At 31.6% G+C, this 18,629-nt stretch overlaps 1 protein-coding gene across 1 annotated transcript; it reads left to right on the top strand.

Annotated features, from left to right (window-relative positions):
* The first annotated feature begins 1,377 nt into the window (after window positions 1–1,377).
* LOC139890172 (uncharacterized) lies at window positions 1,378–4,459 on the top strand. The gene is made up of 3 exons (XM_071873068.1): window positions 1,378–2,154; window positions 3,898–3,962; window positions 4,405–4,459. Exons 1-3 carry the CDS (start codon window positions 1,378–1,380, stop codon window positions 4,457–4,459), a joined length of 897 nt encoding a protein of 298 aa, XP_071729169.1.
* The last annotated feature ends 14,170 nt before the right edge of the window (window positions 4,460–18,629 follow it).

The following is an 18,629-nucleotide window of genomic DNA, read 5'->3' as shown; positions in this document are numbered from 1 at the left end:
AATCTTTTACATGTGAATATATATAAAATCTTAAATAGTCATATTTCTTGAATAATATTTTGACACAATTTTCATTGGGCGAGTCCTACTAACAAACTATTATACAAAGTGTAAAAAACATAGCTTCGAGGCTTCCTTATAAATCATTCTTTAATCTTTAAGTAACTCGTCCTACAATGAAACATGTATAGCTAAATCGTGAAACCACAAAGGGAGTATTAATCTAGAAACTTTTGAAATGAAACGTTGCAAATTATGACGTTAGATGTCGTTTTTTTAATATCTTATATTATTCGTTGGGGTCTTTTTTCCACCTCGTTCTAGGTACTTAAATCTCGGAACCGGTCTTATATTATTCGTTAAGATCTAGGGGCCTTTTTTTTCGTCTCGTTCAGGGCACTTAAATTCTCGGGACCGGCCCTGCTTGACCGCTAGACCCGAACTAGCTTGAAATGCAGCAAGGATACGTAGAATACAATCAAGTTGCGCCCTATCCCATTTAGAAATAATGATTGCATCATCCGCGTATAACATGTGAGACACCGTAAACATGGGTCTAGATTATTAATATAAAATAATACTCCGTAATAACGTTAAAAACATATACTGCATATTAGATTATTAACATGGTATTATCTTTGCTTTCTCTATCTTGAAATATTAGTTCATGGTACGTCACATAGATTGAGAAAACAACTGAGGGGTAGAAAACAACTGAGGGATAAGGCCGTAATTTTCTATGAGCAAACAACTAAATTAAGACCACGTTTTTGCTGCAGTGACCCATACCTTACTTCTTAGAAAACGCGTTTCCATCCTCTTAGAACGTGAATAAGTGATTTTTAAATTGGATTAACCAAACACTATTAACTATTTATTTGCATCTTCAAAACCCAATAATCAAATAATCACATTCAAATCGCATTCTCAAACACCCTCTTAATCACCTTTATTCATCTCTTTGAAATTCTCTTTTATTCTTGATTTTTAGAACCTTCTAAAACAATTTTATATCTTCGTTTACAAAATCTTCCTAATTCACTCACAATTTTACTCTTTACTCAGAACTCAAATATTGTTGATCGTAATTCGAACTTTGCATTTCTAAATTTGTAAAATCTTTACCTGAGCCTCATTTATGAAAAACTATGTGTATAAGTTTGAAGTCTTCAGTTTTACCAGAGTCTATAGTCGTCATCAGTGGTGTCTTCGAGCATAGGCAAGATAAGCAACCGCCTAGGGCCCAAAATTTTAGAAGGGCCCAAAATTTTGAATATGTAAATATTTTTCTCAATATATATATTTAATTCAAATAAAAAGTTGTAGTTAAAATACATATTTGTTTGGGATAAAGGGCATAATAATAGAGGTAAGGTTATGGTGGCATGGAAGATGATATGCAGACCTAAGAAGCAACGGGGTTTAAGTTTGAGGCCCCTAAAAGAGTGGAATGATGTCTTGTTGATGAAGCAGGTCTGGAAGATTATAAGTCAAAAGGAGTCCAATTGGTGGAATTGGGTTAATGTGGTGAAGTTAAAAGGTAGAGACGTCATGGATATTGGTCAGGAAGCTAATGATAGCCGGGGATGGAGGCAGATATTGAGGTTAAGAGATGCAATGAAAACTCATGTGCATAAAGACAATGATGGTACATTATGGTGGGTTACTGGTGAAAATAAACTGAAACCCTATTCAACTGGTCAAGCTTGGAAAGATTTAAGGAGTAATGCTGCTAATGTTGGGTGGTGTGATGTCATTTGGTTTCCACAATATACACCAAAGCATGCATTTATTTGCTGGCTTGCTGTGCAGCAGAGACTGGCTACTCAAGATAGGCTAAAAATATGGTACCCTAATGAAGTGTTTATCTGTAGCTTATGTGGTAAACAGGAAGATTCCCATTCACATTTGTTTTTTAAATGTGATTTCTCATGTCAAGTGTGGGAAAACACAAAGAAAATGCTTGTTTACAAAGGACTGCATAATGAATTGGGCTTAATTATTAAAGATATTGCAAGGTATCCTGCTGGAAAGGATATTAGGAATATACTGAATAGAATTGCAATTACTGCCACTGTATATTATGTATGGATGGAAAGGAATAAGAGGCAGTTTATGAAAATGAAGAAATCTGTGGATGCAGTAAGCCAGGAGGTTAGAGATTTTATTAGGGTTAAGTTAACATCCTAAAAGTCAAGAACAGTAAGAATGTTGTCATCGTAGCAGACATGTGTGAGTTGAAGGTGGTTGGATGTATTCTGCAACTGGTTTAGTAAGTTCGTTCATGTAGCTGTATTGTTTTTGGGTTTGTTTTGTATTGGGTCTGTATTTCCACTATTCGGGTTAGGTTTTGCCCTGGCTGTGTTTTGTATTTGTGAAGCTCTAATATATTCTTACTTTGGAAAAAAAAATACATATTTGTTAAGAGTCTGAAATCTTGTTTCAACACTTACATATGTTCTAAGACTTACTTCTATCACTTGACATTTGGTTTTCACCAAACGCTTCATACAACACTTCAATCTTAATTTTGTAAGATCCTGAATTTTGTGCGTCAGAATATATTCCTGAAAGTGTCAGTAAATGTGTGCAGCAGAAAGTGGCACTAAAGGTCAACCTAACACTTATGCATTTTTAGAATTTGCATCAGAATCAGACTTAGACAATTTCAGTCCCTGAATGAAGCTGCTGTTTCGGAATTTCACTATGAGGCGCGCCGCGCCTCAATGAGGCCGCGCCGCGGCTCGTACCTGGTGAAAGTTTCTTGTTTTGATTTTAAATGAGGGGTAACATGGTCTTTTCACATGGGCGGTCGGTTTTTGGCCACAAAACTGGTTCCAAACCTTATCTTATCCTCATTTCTTCCTCTTTTCTTCACTCTCACACACATCAAACCCTAGAGAGAGGGAAAGGTTCTAGAGAGAGAATTGGATATTTGGGGCAGAAGAAGAGTGAATCGGGTCAAGTCGCGGGTGTTAAAGTTATTCATCTCGTTCACGGCTACGTTTTGGTTGTAGTGGTAAGTTATAACTCCGAATTTCATTGTTTGATTTGATATTCAAAGTTAGGGTTTGAACTTGGTTTGTTGAGAAACCCATTTAAACTCATGAAGTGAGTTTAGTGATGCTAGTAATTGGATTTTATAGTGTCGTTGGTGGATTTTGAGTTGGTTGATGTTGTGGTCAAGTTTAAGGCTTTCAAAATGAGTTTAATCACTAGGTTTAGTGATTATGGAAGTATTGAAACACATTTGGGTTTATTTGGTTGACTAATTTTGAAATGGGTCAAAATTAGGGTTTATGTTTCAAATTGGGTAAGATAAGTGTTAAACACTTGTGATTCAGTTTAATATTAGGGCCATTTTCACTTGTGTTAGTGATTATTGGTTAGTTTGGACATTTTTGGCACTTATGTCAAAATGGGTGGACTTTGAATTGGGTCAAAATTGATGATGACACTAATTTGGATTAAATGGATGTTAAACGCTTTTGTTAAGTGTTAAATGATGTTTTTGGATGTAATTACTCGCGAGAAGTGATTTTGGGTTAAAATGGTATTTTAAACATAAGTCAAACGTGGTTAAACGCAATATGGGTCATTATTGCATGTGTTGGGGATTTGGTGTAAATGACGTTTGAAATGATTATACCTAAGTAGTAATTTAGTATTAAGACCTAGGGTTGGTCTAATTGGTGTAAAGTATGATTTGGGTTAAATTATACTTTGTTGAGTGGGTTTGAATTGCCACCCGAAGTGGTAATTGGTTTGTGTCTATTAGGTGTTAAATGAGCGGGTTTTGGCGAGCAAGGTGTGATTCCTCGGCTAAGGGATATTTATGTCAGGTTCTCTTTTAGGGAATGGCTATTTATGTGTATATTGTACCTATGTGTGATATAGGTGGTTATTTGCTCGGATTTAAGGACGAAGATCATGTTACACATGACTTGTGCGGACGTTCCAAGGTAAGTGGAATAATTATGCGTGTACGTATAATGTATTTATTTATGTAGCGTGAGATGTGAAGTGTGTACGTGTTAAGACACCACGTTTCACATGACGAGTGAAGTGTCGATGTGCTAAGACACCACTCCGGGAATCATGAAGAGTGAAGTATCGACGTGTTAAGATGTCACTCTAAGAAATATAACGGGGTGAAGTATCGATGTATGAAGATGCCACTCCAAGTAATATGACGATTGAAGTGTCGACGTGTTAAGACACCACTCGGGGTGAAGTGTCGACGTGTTAAGACACCACCCGGGGTGAAGTATCGACGTGTTAAGATGTCACCCGTGGGGTTAGTGTACGACGTGTTAAGTGCACTAATGGTTGTTACGAACACCGATGGTCTATCGTGAGCACCATTCCCTTGTGCGATTGGTTAACCATGGTTATGTGTTGTAGTTTTAGCATATTATATTGTGAATTATATGCTATTGGTGACGCTAGCTTATTGTGAATTACGGATACTTTAATATGCATTGTGATTGCATGGTTGTTGAGTTGCTAGCTCGTATGCGGTATTCGTGTAAGTGTATGCAAGTAAGTAGATTATATATGTATATGTATAATTATTGCATTCACTAAGCTTTATGCTTACCCCTCTTGTTGTTTACCTTTTTACAGTTATTGTGATTATGAAGCTAGCTAGTTGTTAGACTAGATGCGTAGGAGCGGTTGAGCTCGATGGGGGTAGCTTTTGGATTTTTGGACGCGGATTGGGATTTGTAGTCCCTGGGATTATGCTCTTGGTATCGGGTTGGGTATTGAGTCTTAACCCATGTTTTGTATGATGAGTCATTCGTGTACCAAGGGTTGCGATAAAATGTTTAATGTGTCGTTATGACATTGTGTATATTAATAAAACTCCTATTGTTTAAGATTGTAAAACTTGGGATCCTATCTACTATGTCAAAATTAGAATCAGACCTCAGTTGAGGCCGCCCCGCGGGAAACAGTGTAAATCGTTAACAGTCATTTTGAAAGCTGTTGACCTTCAGCTCCCAGTGTGAGCCGCGCCGCGGCTAGGAAGTGGCGCGCCGCGCCTAAGTGCAGGCTGAAATGTTTTGTTCTGTTTTTTAAAAAAAATGCGTCGATTTTGATTAAATGGTTTTGGGGTTGTTACAAGTGGTATCAGAGCATAGTCTAAGGGAATTAGGTGACCTTGGAATATGTGATGACCCGAAAATTTTCGACCAAATTTAAACTTAATCTTTAAATGATTTAATGTTTCCGACACGATAAGTAAAGTCTGTTAAGTTAAATCTCAAACATTTTGAACTATGTTCATGTATTCATTTAACCTCGACCAGATTTCGACGATTCACGAACCATTATATAATTGGATATGAATATATATATATGTATATATATTATAACTTGAAAATTTAACAAAGTATTAAATGTATAATACTATACATTAAACCTATGGGTTTAAGTATCTATTTGATATATTTATCTATGGAATTAAAAGATAATGCTAAACGATTGTTAAAAGATATTTATCAAATCTCTTATAGATTGTGTTATTGTTACGGGTCTCTGTTGTGAGGTCCACTGTGATTTAAGAAAACTTTTCATTTTAACGATATTCGGAATAAATGGTAGTGTAATCTACAAGTGAGAACAAAGTGTCAAATAACATGAATTAGACAAAAGTAGTAGTGATTCCTGCTTAATTTTCAATGCATGCTTTACAATATTTTCCTCATGATTCTTGATAAGTTAATTATTTAACTATCATAATGTTTAATGTAAGAAAACGTTTTCAATATAATAGAATTTTGATTATTAAAATGTTTTGTTAAAAGAACGTAATTTAGATATAAAACATTCCAATATTATTAATATACTTTAATAAATAATGAGGCAATGATTTATAGAAGCAAATTACCAAAACACTCAAATATAAAAGTTATACTTCGGGTAATATAGTTTATCGATTATTTAAGCCTAACTATTAACGAAAGTATAAGCCGCGAAACGTAATGTACAAGATTTTGAATTGTACAAAAAGACATTCGAAAAACCAGAACCGAGACATAAACCGAGCATCAACGTACAAGACAACGGAGCTAAAGTTACAAGTCAACTATGCACGAGAATATAATATAATATATAATTAATTAATATAAATTATATATTATATAAATAAAATATTATGTCGACAAGCTAGGTCCCAAAACAAAGGTGAGCTGGATTTCAGAACATCGCGATCGCGGAGCTTCTTGCGTTATACCTTACGCGATCGCGGAGCACATTATTTCAGAATTGGCCTATAAAAGGTCGAGCCTTCTGCCGAATCCATTGCACCATCCCACCTCAATTCTCACTATATATATATAGTATTAGTATTATATATTTTACATAAAATATAACGACGAGGTCATGAGCGGGTTATTTCAAAACGGGTTTTCCAAGCGGGATAGAGCTAAGGAAATTATGGGTTATAGCGAAGGAGGTTATAGGTATTGCTCGGGGGTTATGATCGTGAGTCAAAGGTCAATCTAGCGTTTATCATTTCCGTTGCGTCTACATACTTTCCTGCAATATTGAATTACAATATTGATACATGAGCATTCATATCTTATCTTTTATATATTAACAGGGAATCCATGTCTAGTGCTTGAGTATATATGTTTATGCATGCTTGTATGCTAAATGTCGTCGTTAAATAGTTTTATGATGAATCACGAATTTAATACATGTACTACTGATATAAAGTATATGATATGCATGTTGTTGGAAAGCTGGCAAAAAATTAATAACTTTTCATTTAGAAATCGCGTGATTTCGATGAAAGAATTAAAAGTTATGGCCAACTGAATTATGATTAACGTTAATTGAAATTGCTTTTGAATCTACAATTAATATTTAAATAACTTGTTTATAAGATTAATAAATTGGATTTTTGAATACTACTAGTCGAGTAAATGAATTCTTATATAAGACACGTCTCGTTTTGTTAAACAATTATCAAAGTTGACTTTTTGAGATGACTTTTGTTAACTTTTGCATGTCGGTCTCGAGCATTAGGATTGGGATACACTATGACCCGAACTAGTTTGTTAGATAGTTATTGATCAATATATACTAATATAGGTTCGTGAATCCGAGGCCAACCCTGCACTTGTTCAGTGCCGTCATATGCATAATTGCTACGAAATACAGTATAGTGAGTTTCATTTGCTCCTTTTTAATTGCTTTTGCAATCTATATTTTTGGACTGAGAATACATGCACTTTATTTTAAACACAATGGACACAAGTACATACTTAATTCTACACTGAGTTTGAATCGAAAATCCCTTAGCTTTGGTAACTAGTAGCTGCCGGTTATAAGAACTGGTGGGAGCGAATAGTTGTATATGGATCCATAGGACTTGACATCCCCGTCCGTTCCAGGTATAGAGACCCTAGCCTGAACTATAAAACGGACGTATGCTATTTGTAGTGACCCGAACTTTTCCATGTTTATATATATTAAATGAAATTGATATTAACATGATTAAATGTTTCCAACATGTTAAGCAATCAAACTTGTTAAGACTTGATTATTTGAAATGAGCTTTATATAGACAATTGACCACCCAAGTTGATCGGCGATTCACGAACGTTAAAACTTGTAAAAACTATATGATGATATATATATGGATATATATATATATATATATATATATATATATATATATATATATATATATATATATATATATATATATATATATATATATATATATATATATATATATATATATATATATATATATAGTTAACATGATATTATGAAAAGTAAGTATCTCACTAGGTATATTAACAATGAGTTATATACATAAAATGAGACTATTGAATTATGAAACTCGAAACGATATATATAACGATTATCGTTATAGAAACGTTTTACTAAATACATATGTATCATATTAAGATATTGTTACACTATATTTAACATGATAAAATGATAATTATATATATCATTAAGAAGGTTAACAATGAACTACATATGTAAAAAAAACAAGATTACTAACTTAAGAATTTCGAAACGAGACATATATGTAACGATTATCGTTGTAACGACATTTTAATGTATATATATCGTATTAAGATATATTCATTGTTGGTGATTTGTATCACCAATATGATTTAAGTGTAATGAGATTAATTTGTTAACCAACATAACCTTGATAAATATTGAACAAGTATGGTAAAGTGTGGAGTGCACACTTGTTTGAACTTATCTTGATTATGATGGGGGTTCGAGGGCAGCGCCCCCGGTAGCGGGGTCCAAGGGGTGGCAACCCCTGGCTGGGTCCAAGGGGCAGAGCCCCTGACTGGGGTCGAGCTGCCAGGTCAGCTTAGAAATTTTTTGTTTGGGTTAATATCACTTTGTTAAAAATGTGTTAAAATTTGATTTAAAGCTTTCAACAACATTAAATGAGATCGTTAACTTAAAGCTTTCAAAAACAATACTTACATGTAACGACTAACGATGACTTAACGAATCAGTTAAAACGAATATACATGTAGTGTATTAAGATGTATTAGTACACTTTTGAAAGACTTCAAGACACATATCAAAGTACTTCTACTTAACAAAAATGCTTACAATTACGTTCTCATTCATTTTCATCAACAATTCTACTCGTATGCACCCGTATTCGTACTCGTATAATACACAGCTTCTAGGTGTACTTACTATTGATACATACACTCAATAATCTGATCTTAGCAGCTCTAAATGACTCATTATCCATTATAGAAACATGTAGGGATTAACCTTGTCATTTACCATGAATGATTAAGCTAAATAACAAAACTAGAAAAGCCTTTGTTGACTAACTAAAAAAAACGTGGGATTAGCATGGATATATACATCCATTTCATGCTAGATTACTACATCATATTTCTCTCTAAACACACACACTTCCACCTCTTCTAACTCTCATCATATTCACCAAGTTTTGATCTCATAATCAAAGCTTAGATCACCATAAAAAGAATCATTCAAGAACACATCAAGAACACTTCAAGAAACCTTTCAAGATTTTAAGATTACTTTCAATCTTTCTAATCCATTCAAATTAATCATCTAAGATCAAGAAATCTTTGTTATTTACAGTAGGTTATCTTTCTAAATCAAGGTAATACTCATATTCAAACTTTGTTTCAATTTCTATAACTATAAACTATCTTAATTCGAGTAAAAATCTTACTTGAACTTGTTTTCGTGTCAGGATTCTACTTCAAGAACTTTCAAGCCATCCAAGATCCTTTGAAGCTAGATCTGTGACGATCCGGAAATTTCCGACCAAATTTAAACTTAATCTTTATATGGTTTCGACATGATAAGCAAAGTCTATTAAATTGAATTCTAAAATCTTTGAACTATTTTATGAAATCATTTGACCTTCGACTGCTCTCGACGATCCACGAACAATTAATTGTAAATAGATATGTGTGTATATATATATATAAATAATAATTGAAAATATAATTTGAAATATTATATGTTATTGTTATTAAAATTTAATTATAGGATATTATAATAATTATTATTTAAAATATATATATATATATATATATATATATATATATATATATATATATATATATATATATATATATATATATATATATATATATATATATATATATAAGGTATATTAAAAATAAATATTAAATGATTGTAATACTCATTTGATGTCCCGATTGATATAAACAAGGTAAAATTCAAACTTATATAATTTTAAAATAAACGGTGATTCGAAAATGAGTTCTATAAACTTTAGGCTTACTAAAAATGTATTTAAGAGCTAGTTATTAAATTTTAAAACTTTTTATATTTTACTTGGGGTTGGGAGTGAATAATTAATGTAATTTTTATTTAATAAATTAATGATCGAATTTTATACCATAATGACCAAAATAAATAAATATAGTTAATTTAAAAATATGGAATTTTTCTAAACACTTTTATCCGTCACTGATTTCGCCCGATACACAGTCCGTAAAAACTGTCAGTATAAGAAACAAGATATCAGGCGGCTGTACTATTTTATTTCTGCTAACTCTTGTTTGATTACTATATTTATATTTATTATTATTGTATATTATTAATATTGTAGTATTATATTATATATGTCTGTTATCAATTGAACACCCGTGAATGTAATAACACCCGTGAATGTAATAGACATATGTTACTGTACCATAATGAGTGCTTTTTGTGATTCAAACTATCGTCATCTTTATATATACAAATACATAAAACAGAGCTAGAGAGAAACACAAAAACAATCACCATCTTTACCTTCAATTCTCTGCAAATAACCGGAGCACCATCAAACACCAACCATCACCGTGAACCATCAAACAACCCTGCAAAATCAACATGTTAATCGTTCTACTTCTGTTTTGCCCCACAACCTTCACCACTTCTAACAACATTGAACACCCATTTGATAACCCAACACTCTCTTCATCACTTTGCACGATCAACCTTCGTTCACCTTGAATCGCCACCATTAATCACCACCATTGTGAAACTACTCAACCACCCTAACCATCGACTATCACTACCACCACTGTTAAACATTCGATCATCATAACCATGGATACACCACCACCATCTCTCTCTATCTTTCACACTCTCTCCCTCTCTTAATAGTTGTAACCGAAGCAACCACCATGTATAACCATCTAGCCGCCACCCTCCTCTTACAATCTCACAACCACAACCACCGAGATTTTCATCACCACTTACATGCTCGAAACTTCCACCCTCACCATCTTAAAATCTTGTTATTAGTTTTTCTGTTTCCAATTGAGTTACTATGTTGCAATTGCAGTTATACTTCTGTTCCATACAACTTATGTTTTCTATTTCAATCTAGCAATCACCCACTACCCAAAAATCACCAACAACCACCACAAATACCGTTACCTTATATATTTTTTTCTTTCTTCTTCCCCTTTCATTCGACCAGACTACTGTGTGAGTACATATATATATATATATATATATATATATATATATATATATATATATATATATATATATATATATATATATATATATATATATATATATATATATATATATATATATAATTTTCATCGTTTGCTGCTACTGCAGCTAGTTAATTAGTTACTGTTTAATTGAATGATGATGAAAAAAAAAATGAAGAGAAAATAGATGATGATGTGAAAAAGGTGATTGATGATGTATACGGATAATACATATGATAATAAGAAAGATGTAGATATATGCTGTTAATGTTTCTGTATCCCACAATCACGACAACAGGAACCCCACACACCATATTCTTTATTCGTTACTTTATACAGAATTGGAATTACATGGTAGTCATTAAACCAAACCTTGGGCCGATTATCATTACTTTTGAAATGTCCCGTTCATATTGATTATAAACGTTCCATATTAATTGATTTCGTTGCGAGGTTTTGACCTCTATATGAGACGTTTTTCAAAGACTGCATTCATTTTTTAAAACAAACCATAACCTTTATTTTATCTACAAGGTTAAAAGGACACCACCTAGATTATCAGAAATGATAATCTAAAAATATCACACTTACACACTACCAATACATATTGGTTTACAATATTAATATATTACAACAAAGTAAATTTCGAATGCAGTTTTAAACAATATTATACAAGCATGCTGACTCCAAATCTTGTCCATATATTAGCATGCAACAGCGGAAGCTCTTAATAATCACCTGAGAATAAACATGCTTTAAACGTCAACAAAAATGTTAGTGAGTTATAGGTTTAACCTATATATTTATCAAATCATGATAATAGACCACAAGATTTCATATTTCAATATACATCCCATACATATAGATAAAAATCATTCATATGGTGAACACCTGGTAACCGACATTAACAAGATGCATATAAGAATATCCCCTATTATTCCGGGACATCCATCGGACATGATAAAATAACATCGAAGTACTAAAGCATCCGCTATAACGGATGGGGTTTGTTGGGCCCAATAGATCTATCTTTAGGATTCACGTCAATTAGTAGACTGGTTTACTAATTCTTAGGTTACCAAGTAAAAGGGGCATATTCAGCTTCGATCGTTCAACCATAGAAAGTAGTTTCATGTACTTGTGTCTATTTTGTAAAACATTTATAAAGCTGCATGTATTCTCATCCCAAAAATATTAGATTTTAAAGTGGACTATAACTCACTTTCACAGATTTTTACTTCGTCGGGAAGTAAGACTTGGCTACTGGTTGATTCACGAACCTATAAAAAATATGTACATATATATCAAAGTATGTTCAAAATATATTTACAACATTTTTAATACGTTTTAATGTTTTAAGTTTATTAAGTCAGCTGTCCTCGTTAGTAACCTACAACTAGTTGTCCATAGTTAGATGTACAGAAAATAAATTGATATATATTATCTTGACCCAATCCACGACCCAGTGTATACACGTCTCAAGCTAGATCACAACGCAAAGTATATATATTTTTGGAATCAACCTCAACCCTGTATAGCTAACTCCAACATTACTGCATATAGAGTGTCTATTGTTGTTCCAAATAATATATATAGATGGGTCGATATGGTATGTCAAAATATTTGCATACGTGTCTATGGTATCCCAAGATTACATAATATATTAGAATACATGTATAATACAAAATGAGTTAACTAGGATATGATTAATATAGATTTGTTACCAATTTTCACGTAGCTACAACAAGAAAATTTATTCAATCTTGTTTTACCCATAACTTCTTCGTTTTAAATCTGTTTTGAGTGTTTCAAGTTGCTATGGTTTCATATTGAACTTAAGTTTATGAATTTAAACAGAAAAAGTATAAGTTTATAGTCAGAAATATAGGTTACAAGTCATTTTTGTAAAGGTAGTCATTTCAGTCGAAAGAACGACGTTTAGATGATCATTTTGAAAAACATACTTCCACTTTGAGTTTAACCATGATTTTTGGATATAGTTTCATGTTCATAAGAAAAATCATTTTCCCAGAATAACAACTTTTAAATCAAAGTTTAACATAGTTTTTAATTAACTAACCCAAAATAGCCCGCGGTGTTACTACGACGGTGTATATCCGGTTTTACGGTGTTTTTCGTGTTTTCAGGTTTTAAATCATTAAGTTAGCATATCATATAGATATAGAACATGTGTCTAGTTGATTTTAAAAGTCAAGTTAGAAGGATTAACTTTTGTTTGCGAACAAGTTTAGAATTAACTAAACTATGTTCTAGTGATTACAAGTTTAAACCTACGAATAAGGTAGTTTTATATATATGAATCGAATGATGTTATGAACATCATTACTACCTCAGGTTTTGTAGATAAACCTACTGGAAATGAAAAAAATAGATCTAGCTTCAAAGGATCCTTGGATGGCTTGAAAGTTCTTGAAGCAAAATCATGACACGAAAACAAGTTCAAGTAAGATTTCCACTCAAAATAAGATTGTTAAAGTTATAGAAATTGAATCAAAGTTTGAATATGAGTATTACCTTGTATTAGAAAGATATCTTACTGTAAATAAGAAAGATTTCTTTAGGTTGGATGATCACTTTACAAGATTGGAAGTAAGCTAGCAAACTTGGAAGTATTCTTGATTTTATGAAACTAGAACTTATAGAATTTATGAAGAACACTTAGAACTTGAAGATAGAACTTGAGAGAGATCAATTAGAAGAATAAAGTTGAAGAATGAAAGTGTTTGTAGGTGTTTTTGGTCGTTGGTATATGGATTAGATATAAAAGATGTGTAATTTTGTTTACATGTAAATAAGTCATGAATGATTACTAATATTTTTATAATTTTATGAGATATTTCATACTAGTTGCCAAATGATGGTTCCCACATGTGTTAGGTGACTCACATGTGCTGCTAAGAGCTGATCATTGGAGTGTATATACCAATAGTACATACATCTAAAAGCTGTGTATTGTACGAGTACGAATACGGGTGCATACGAGTAGAATCGTTGATGAAACTGAACGAGGATATAATTGTAAGCATTTTTGTTAAATAGAAGTATTTTGGTAAGTGTCTTAAAGTCTTTCAAAAGTGTATGAATACATATTAAAACACTACATGTAAATACATTTTAACTGTGTCGTTAAATCATCGTTAGTCGTTACATGTAAATGTTGTTTTGAAACCTTTAGGTTAACGAACTTGTTAAATGTTGTTAACCCATTGTTTATTATATCTAAAGAGATGTTAAATTTATTACATTATCATGATATTATGATATATTAATATATCTTAGTATGATATATATACAGTTAAATGTTGTTACAACGATAATCGTTACATATATGTCTCATTTCGAAATCATTAAGTTAGTAGTCTTGTTTTTTACATATGTAGTTCATTGTTAATATACTTAATGATATTTTTACTTATCATAATATCATGTTAACTATATATATATATATATATATATATATATATATATATATATATATGACATCATATAGTTTTTTACAAGTTTTAACGTTCGTGAATCACCGGTCAACTTGGATGGTCAATTGTCTATATGAAACCTATTTCAATTAATCACGTCTTAACAAGTTTGATTGCTTAACATGTTGGAAACACTTAATCATATAAATATCAATTTATTTTAATATATATAAACATAGAAAAGTTCGGGTCACTACAACTTTCACTTGGGTCGTACATTTGATTAGCTGTTGGGCCGGAGGGTTTGGCCCAGGCCTTAGAGATGATCGAGCTGTTTGTTTATAATAGAGGTTGATAATAGTAAATGGTAAGTGTGATCAAGGTAAGGTATATGATGATGTTATGATTTATGATTTATGATTATGATTAGCAGTTATGATTATGAATTATAATTAGGATCATGATGAAGGTATCGTGATATATGATGACTAAGATATAGTTTTATGATGATAATGAAGAAGACAATGGAACAATGATTACTTGCAACTGTTCCCTCCCGTTTGTTCCTGTTACTGTTCCGGTCAGTCGGAGAACCACCAACCCAGAACCCATTTGCTTCAACTGTTTTTCTGTTTTCCTTTTGAACCACCACAACACCACCATCAAGAACCACCCGAAAACCAACTAATACTCATCATCATTCGATCATTACAAGTGTAATTATATTTCGTGTTCAACAGCTACTGCAGTCGATAGCTGCTGCATTAAATATACGTATCTGTTTTAATTATTAAAAGAAGAAGAAATGGTAACAGTATGATTAAATTGAGGTGGGAAAGATGATAATCATAATGATAGTGAGGATGATGATTCGGGTAATATAGTTTTAGGCTGGAATTAAAAACATAAAAGCAATGGCAGAGGAGTGGTTTGGGGGTGTTGCCGGTGAGCGAGAGGTCTCGAGTTCGAGCCCGGTCTCTGCCAAAATTTTTGGGAAAACTCATTAAGGTAGTAATTAATTTTTATAACTATTATTATTATTATTGTTAATATAGGTATTAGTTATCATTTATTATTAACATTAATAGTATTACTATTTAGGAGCCCTATTATTAATATTATCACTAGTAATGAAAAATATTATTATTAAGTACTAGTATTACTATTAGTAGTAATATCATCATTATAGTTAGTAACATAAATATTAGTATTATTATTAATAGTAAAATCATTATTTTTATAGCTATTATTATTAGTATTTATTATTATTAAAAGTATCATATATTTTTTTTATAAAATTTATCATTATAAGTATTATTATCATAAGTATTATTATTATAAGTAAAGATATACTTATTACATATACTATATTACACTACATAAATTTTTATAAAATATTACTATCTACAATTTTATATATAAATTTACATATAGTATAAATATATATTTCCACATAATCATAGATAAATATTAATTTTGATACATTATAATATTTTAAAACATATATAAAATTTATAATAAATGATATATATATATATATATTCTAATTAAAATACTTTAATAAGAATTGGATATATATAAATATTAGGTGTAATAATAATAATTGTTTACTATTATTATATGTGTTAATATTATTTGTTATATAATAATTGATTTAGGTTCGTGAATCCGAGTCCAACCTGCATTGTTCAATGTCGTCATATGTATTTTTACTACAAAAATACAGTATTGTGAGTTTCATTACTCCCTTTTAAATGCTTTTGCAATATATATTTTGGGGACTGAGAATACATGTGCTTTTATAAATGTTTTACGAAATAGATACAAGTAATCGAAACTACATTATATGGTTGAATGATCGAAGCCGAATATGCCCCTTTTTGCTTGGTAACCTAAAAATTAGTAAACCAGTCTACTAATTGACGCGAATCCTAAAGATAGATCTATTGGGCCTAACAAACCCCATCCGTTGTAGCGGATGCTTTAGTACTTCGATGTTGTTTTATCATATCCGATGGATGTCCCCGAATGATAGGGGATATTCTTATATGCATCTTGTTAATGTCGGTTACCAGGTGTTCAATCCATATGAATGATTTTTGTCTCTATGCACGGGACGTATATTTATGAGAAATGAAAATGAAAATCTTGTGGTCTATTAAAATGATGGAAATGAATGTTTATGATAAACTAATGAACTCACCAACGTTTTAGTTGACACTTGAAAGCATGTTTATTCTCAGGTATGAAAGAAATCTTCCGCTGTGCATTTGCTTATTTTAGAGATATTACTTGGAGTCGTTCATGACATATTTCAAAAGACGTTGCATTCGAGTCATTGAGTTCATCAAGATTATTATTAAGTCAATTATAGTTGGATATATTATGAAATGGTATGCATTCCGTCAACTTTCGATGAAATGAAAGTTTGTCTTTTAAAAACGAATGCAATGTTTGTAAAATTGTATCATATAGAGGTCAAGTACCTCGCGATGTAACCAAATGTAATGTATTCGTCTTGATGGATTAGGACGGGTCCCTTCAAGATCATTTCTTGTCACTTCCAGGTGGTTTACCTACTAAATTTGAGGTAGTAATGATGTTCATAACATCATTCGATTCATACATATATATATATATAACTATCTTATTCGAAGATCTAAACTTGTAATCACTAGAACATAGTTTAGTTAATTCTAAACTTGTCAAACAAAGTTAATCCTTCTAACTTGACTTCTAAAATCAACTAAACACATGTTCTATATCTATATGATATACTAACTTAATGATTTAAAACTTGGAAACACGAAGAACACCGTAAAACCGGACATACGACGTCGTAGTGAAACCGGGGGCTGTTTTGGGTTAGATAATTAAAATTTATGATAAAATTTGATTTAAAAGTTGTTCTTCTGGAAAAATGATTTTTCTTATGAACATGAAACTATATCCAAAAATCATGGTTAAACTCAAAGTGGAAGTATGTTTTTCAAAATGGTCATCAAGACGTCGTTCTTTCGAATGAAATGACTACCTCTTACAAAATTGACTTGTAACCTGTATCTCTGACTATAAACTTATACTTTTTCTGTTTAGTTTCATAAATTTCAGTTCATTATGAAACCATAGCAACTTGAATCACTCAAAACGGATTTAAAATGAAGAAGTTATGGGTAAAACAAAATTGAATATTTTTGCTTGTTGTAGCTACGTGAAATCTGTAACAAATCTATTCTAACCATAACTTAATTAACTTATATTGTATTATACATGTACTCTAACATATTATGTAACCTTGATAGACCATAGACACGTATACAATGTTTTGACATATCATATCGACGTCATCTATATATATTATTTGGAACAACCATGGACACTCTATATGCTGTAATGCTAGAGTTCGCTATACAGGGTTGAGGTTGATTCCAAAAATATATATACTTTGAGTTGTGATCTAGCCTGAGACTTGTATACACTGGGTCGTGGATTGATTCGAGATAATATATATTGATTTATTTCTGTACTATTAACCGTGGACAATTATTTGTAGATTACTAACAATGGACTGCTAACTTAACAAACTTAAATCATTAAAACCTAATAAAAATGTTGTGAATATATTTCGATCATATTTTGATATATATGTAAATATTTATAGGTTCGTGAATCGACCAGTGGCCAAGTATTATTTTCCGACGAAGGGATAATCTGTGAAAGTGAGTTATAGTCCCATTTTTGCTATCGAATATTTTTGAGATGAGAATACATGCAGTTTTATAAATGTTTTACAAAATAGGTACAAGTACTTGAAACTACATGCTATGGTTGGATTTTTAAACCGAATATCACCCTTTTTAGTCTGGTAATCTAAGAATTAAGGAACAGAAACCCTAATTGACGCGAATCCTAAAGATAGATATATTGGGCCTAACAAACCCCATCCGGGTTACGGATGTTTTAGTACTTCGATTTTATCATGTCCGATGAGAGTCCCGGAATGATGGGGATATTCTAGATGCATTTTTGTTAATGTCGGTTACCAGGTGTTCTCCATATGAATGATTTTTAATTCGCGGATTACGCGTATTATTTTGTACACGGGTTAAGTGTGCGGTTATAATTGAAATCTTGTGGCCTATTATTATTAAGATTTAAGATAAAGATTAAACCTATAACTCACCAA

The sequence above is a fragment of the Rutidosis leptorrhynchoides genome, chromosome 2, assembly GCF_046630445.1.
Source record: "Rutidosis leptorrhynchoides isolate AG116_Rl617_1_P2 chromosome 2, CSIRO_AGI_Rlap_v1, whole genome shotgun sequence".
In the NCBI taxonomy this organism is placed as follows: domain Eukaryota; kingdom Viridiplantae; phylum Streptophyta; class Magnoliopsida; order Asterales; family Asteraceae; genus Rutidosis; species Rutidosis leptorrhynchoides.
The sequence above is the reverse complement of the archived record's forward strand: the minus strand, read 5'-3'. Positions and strand labels throughout refer to the sequence as shown.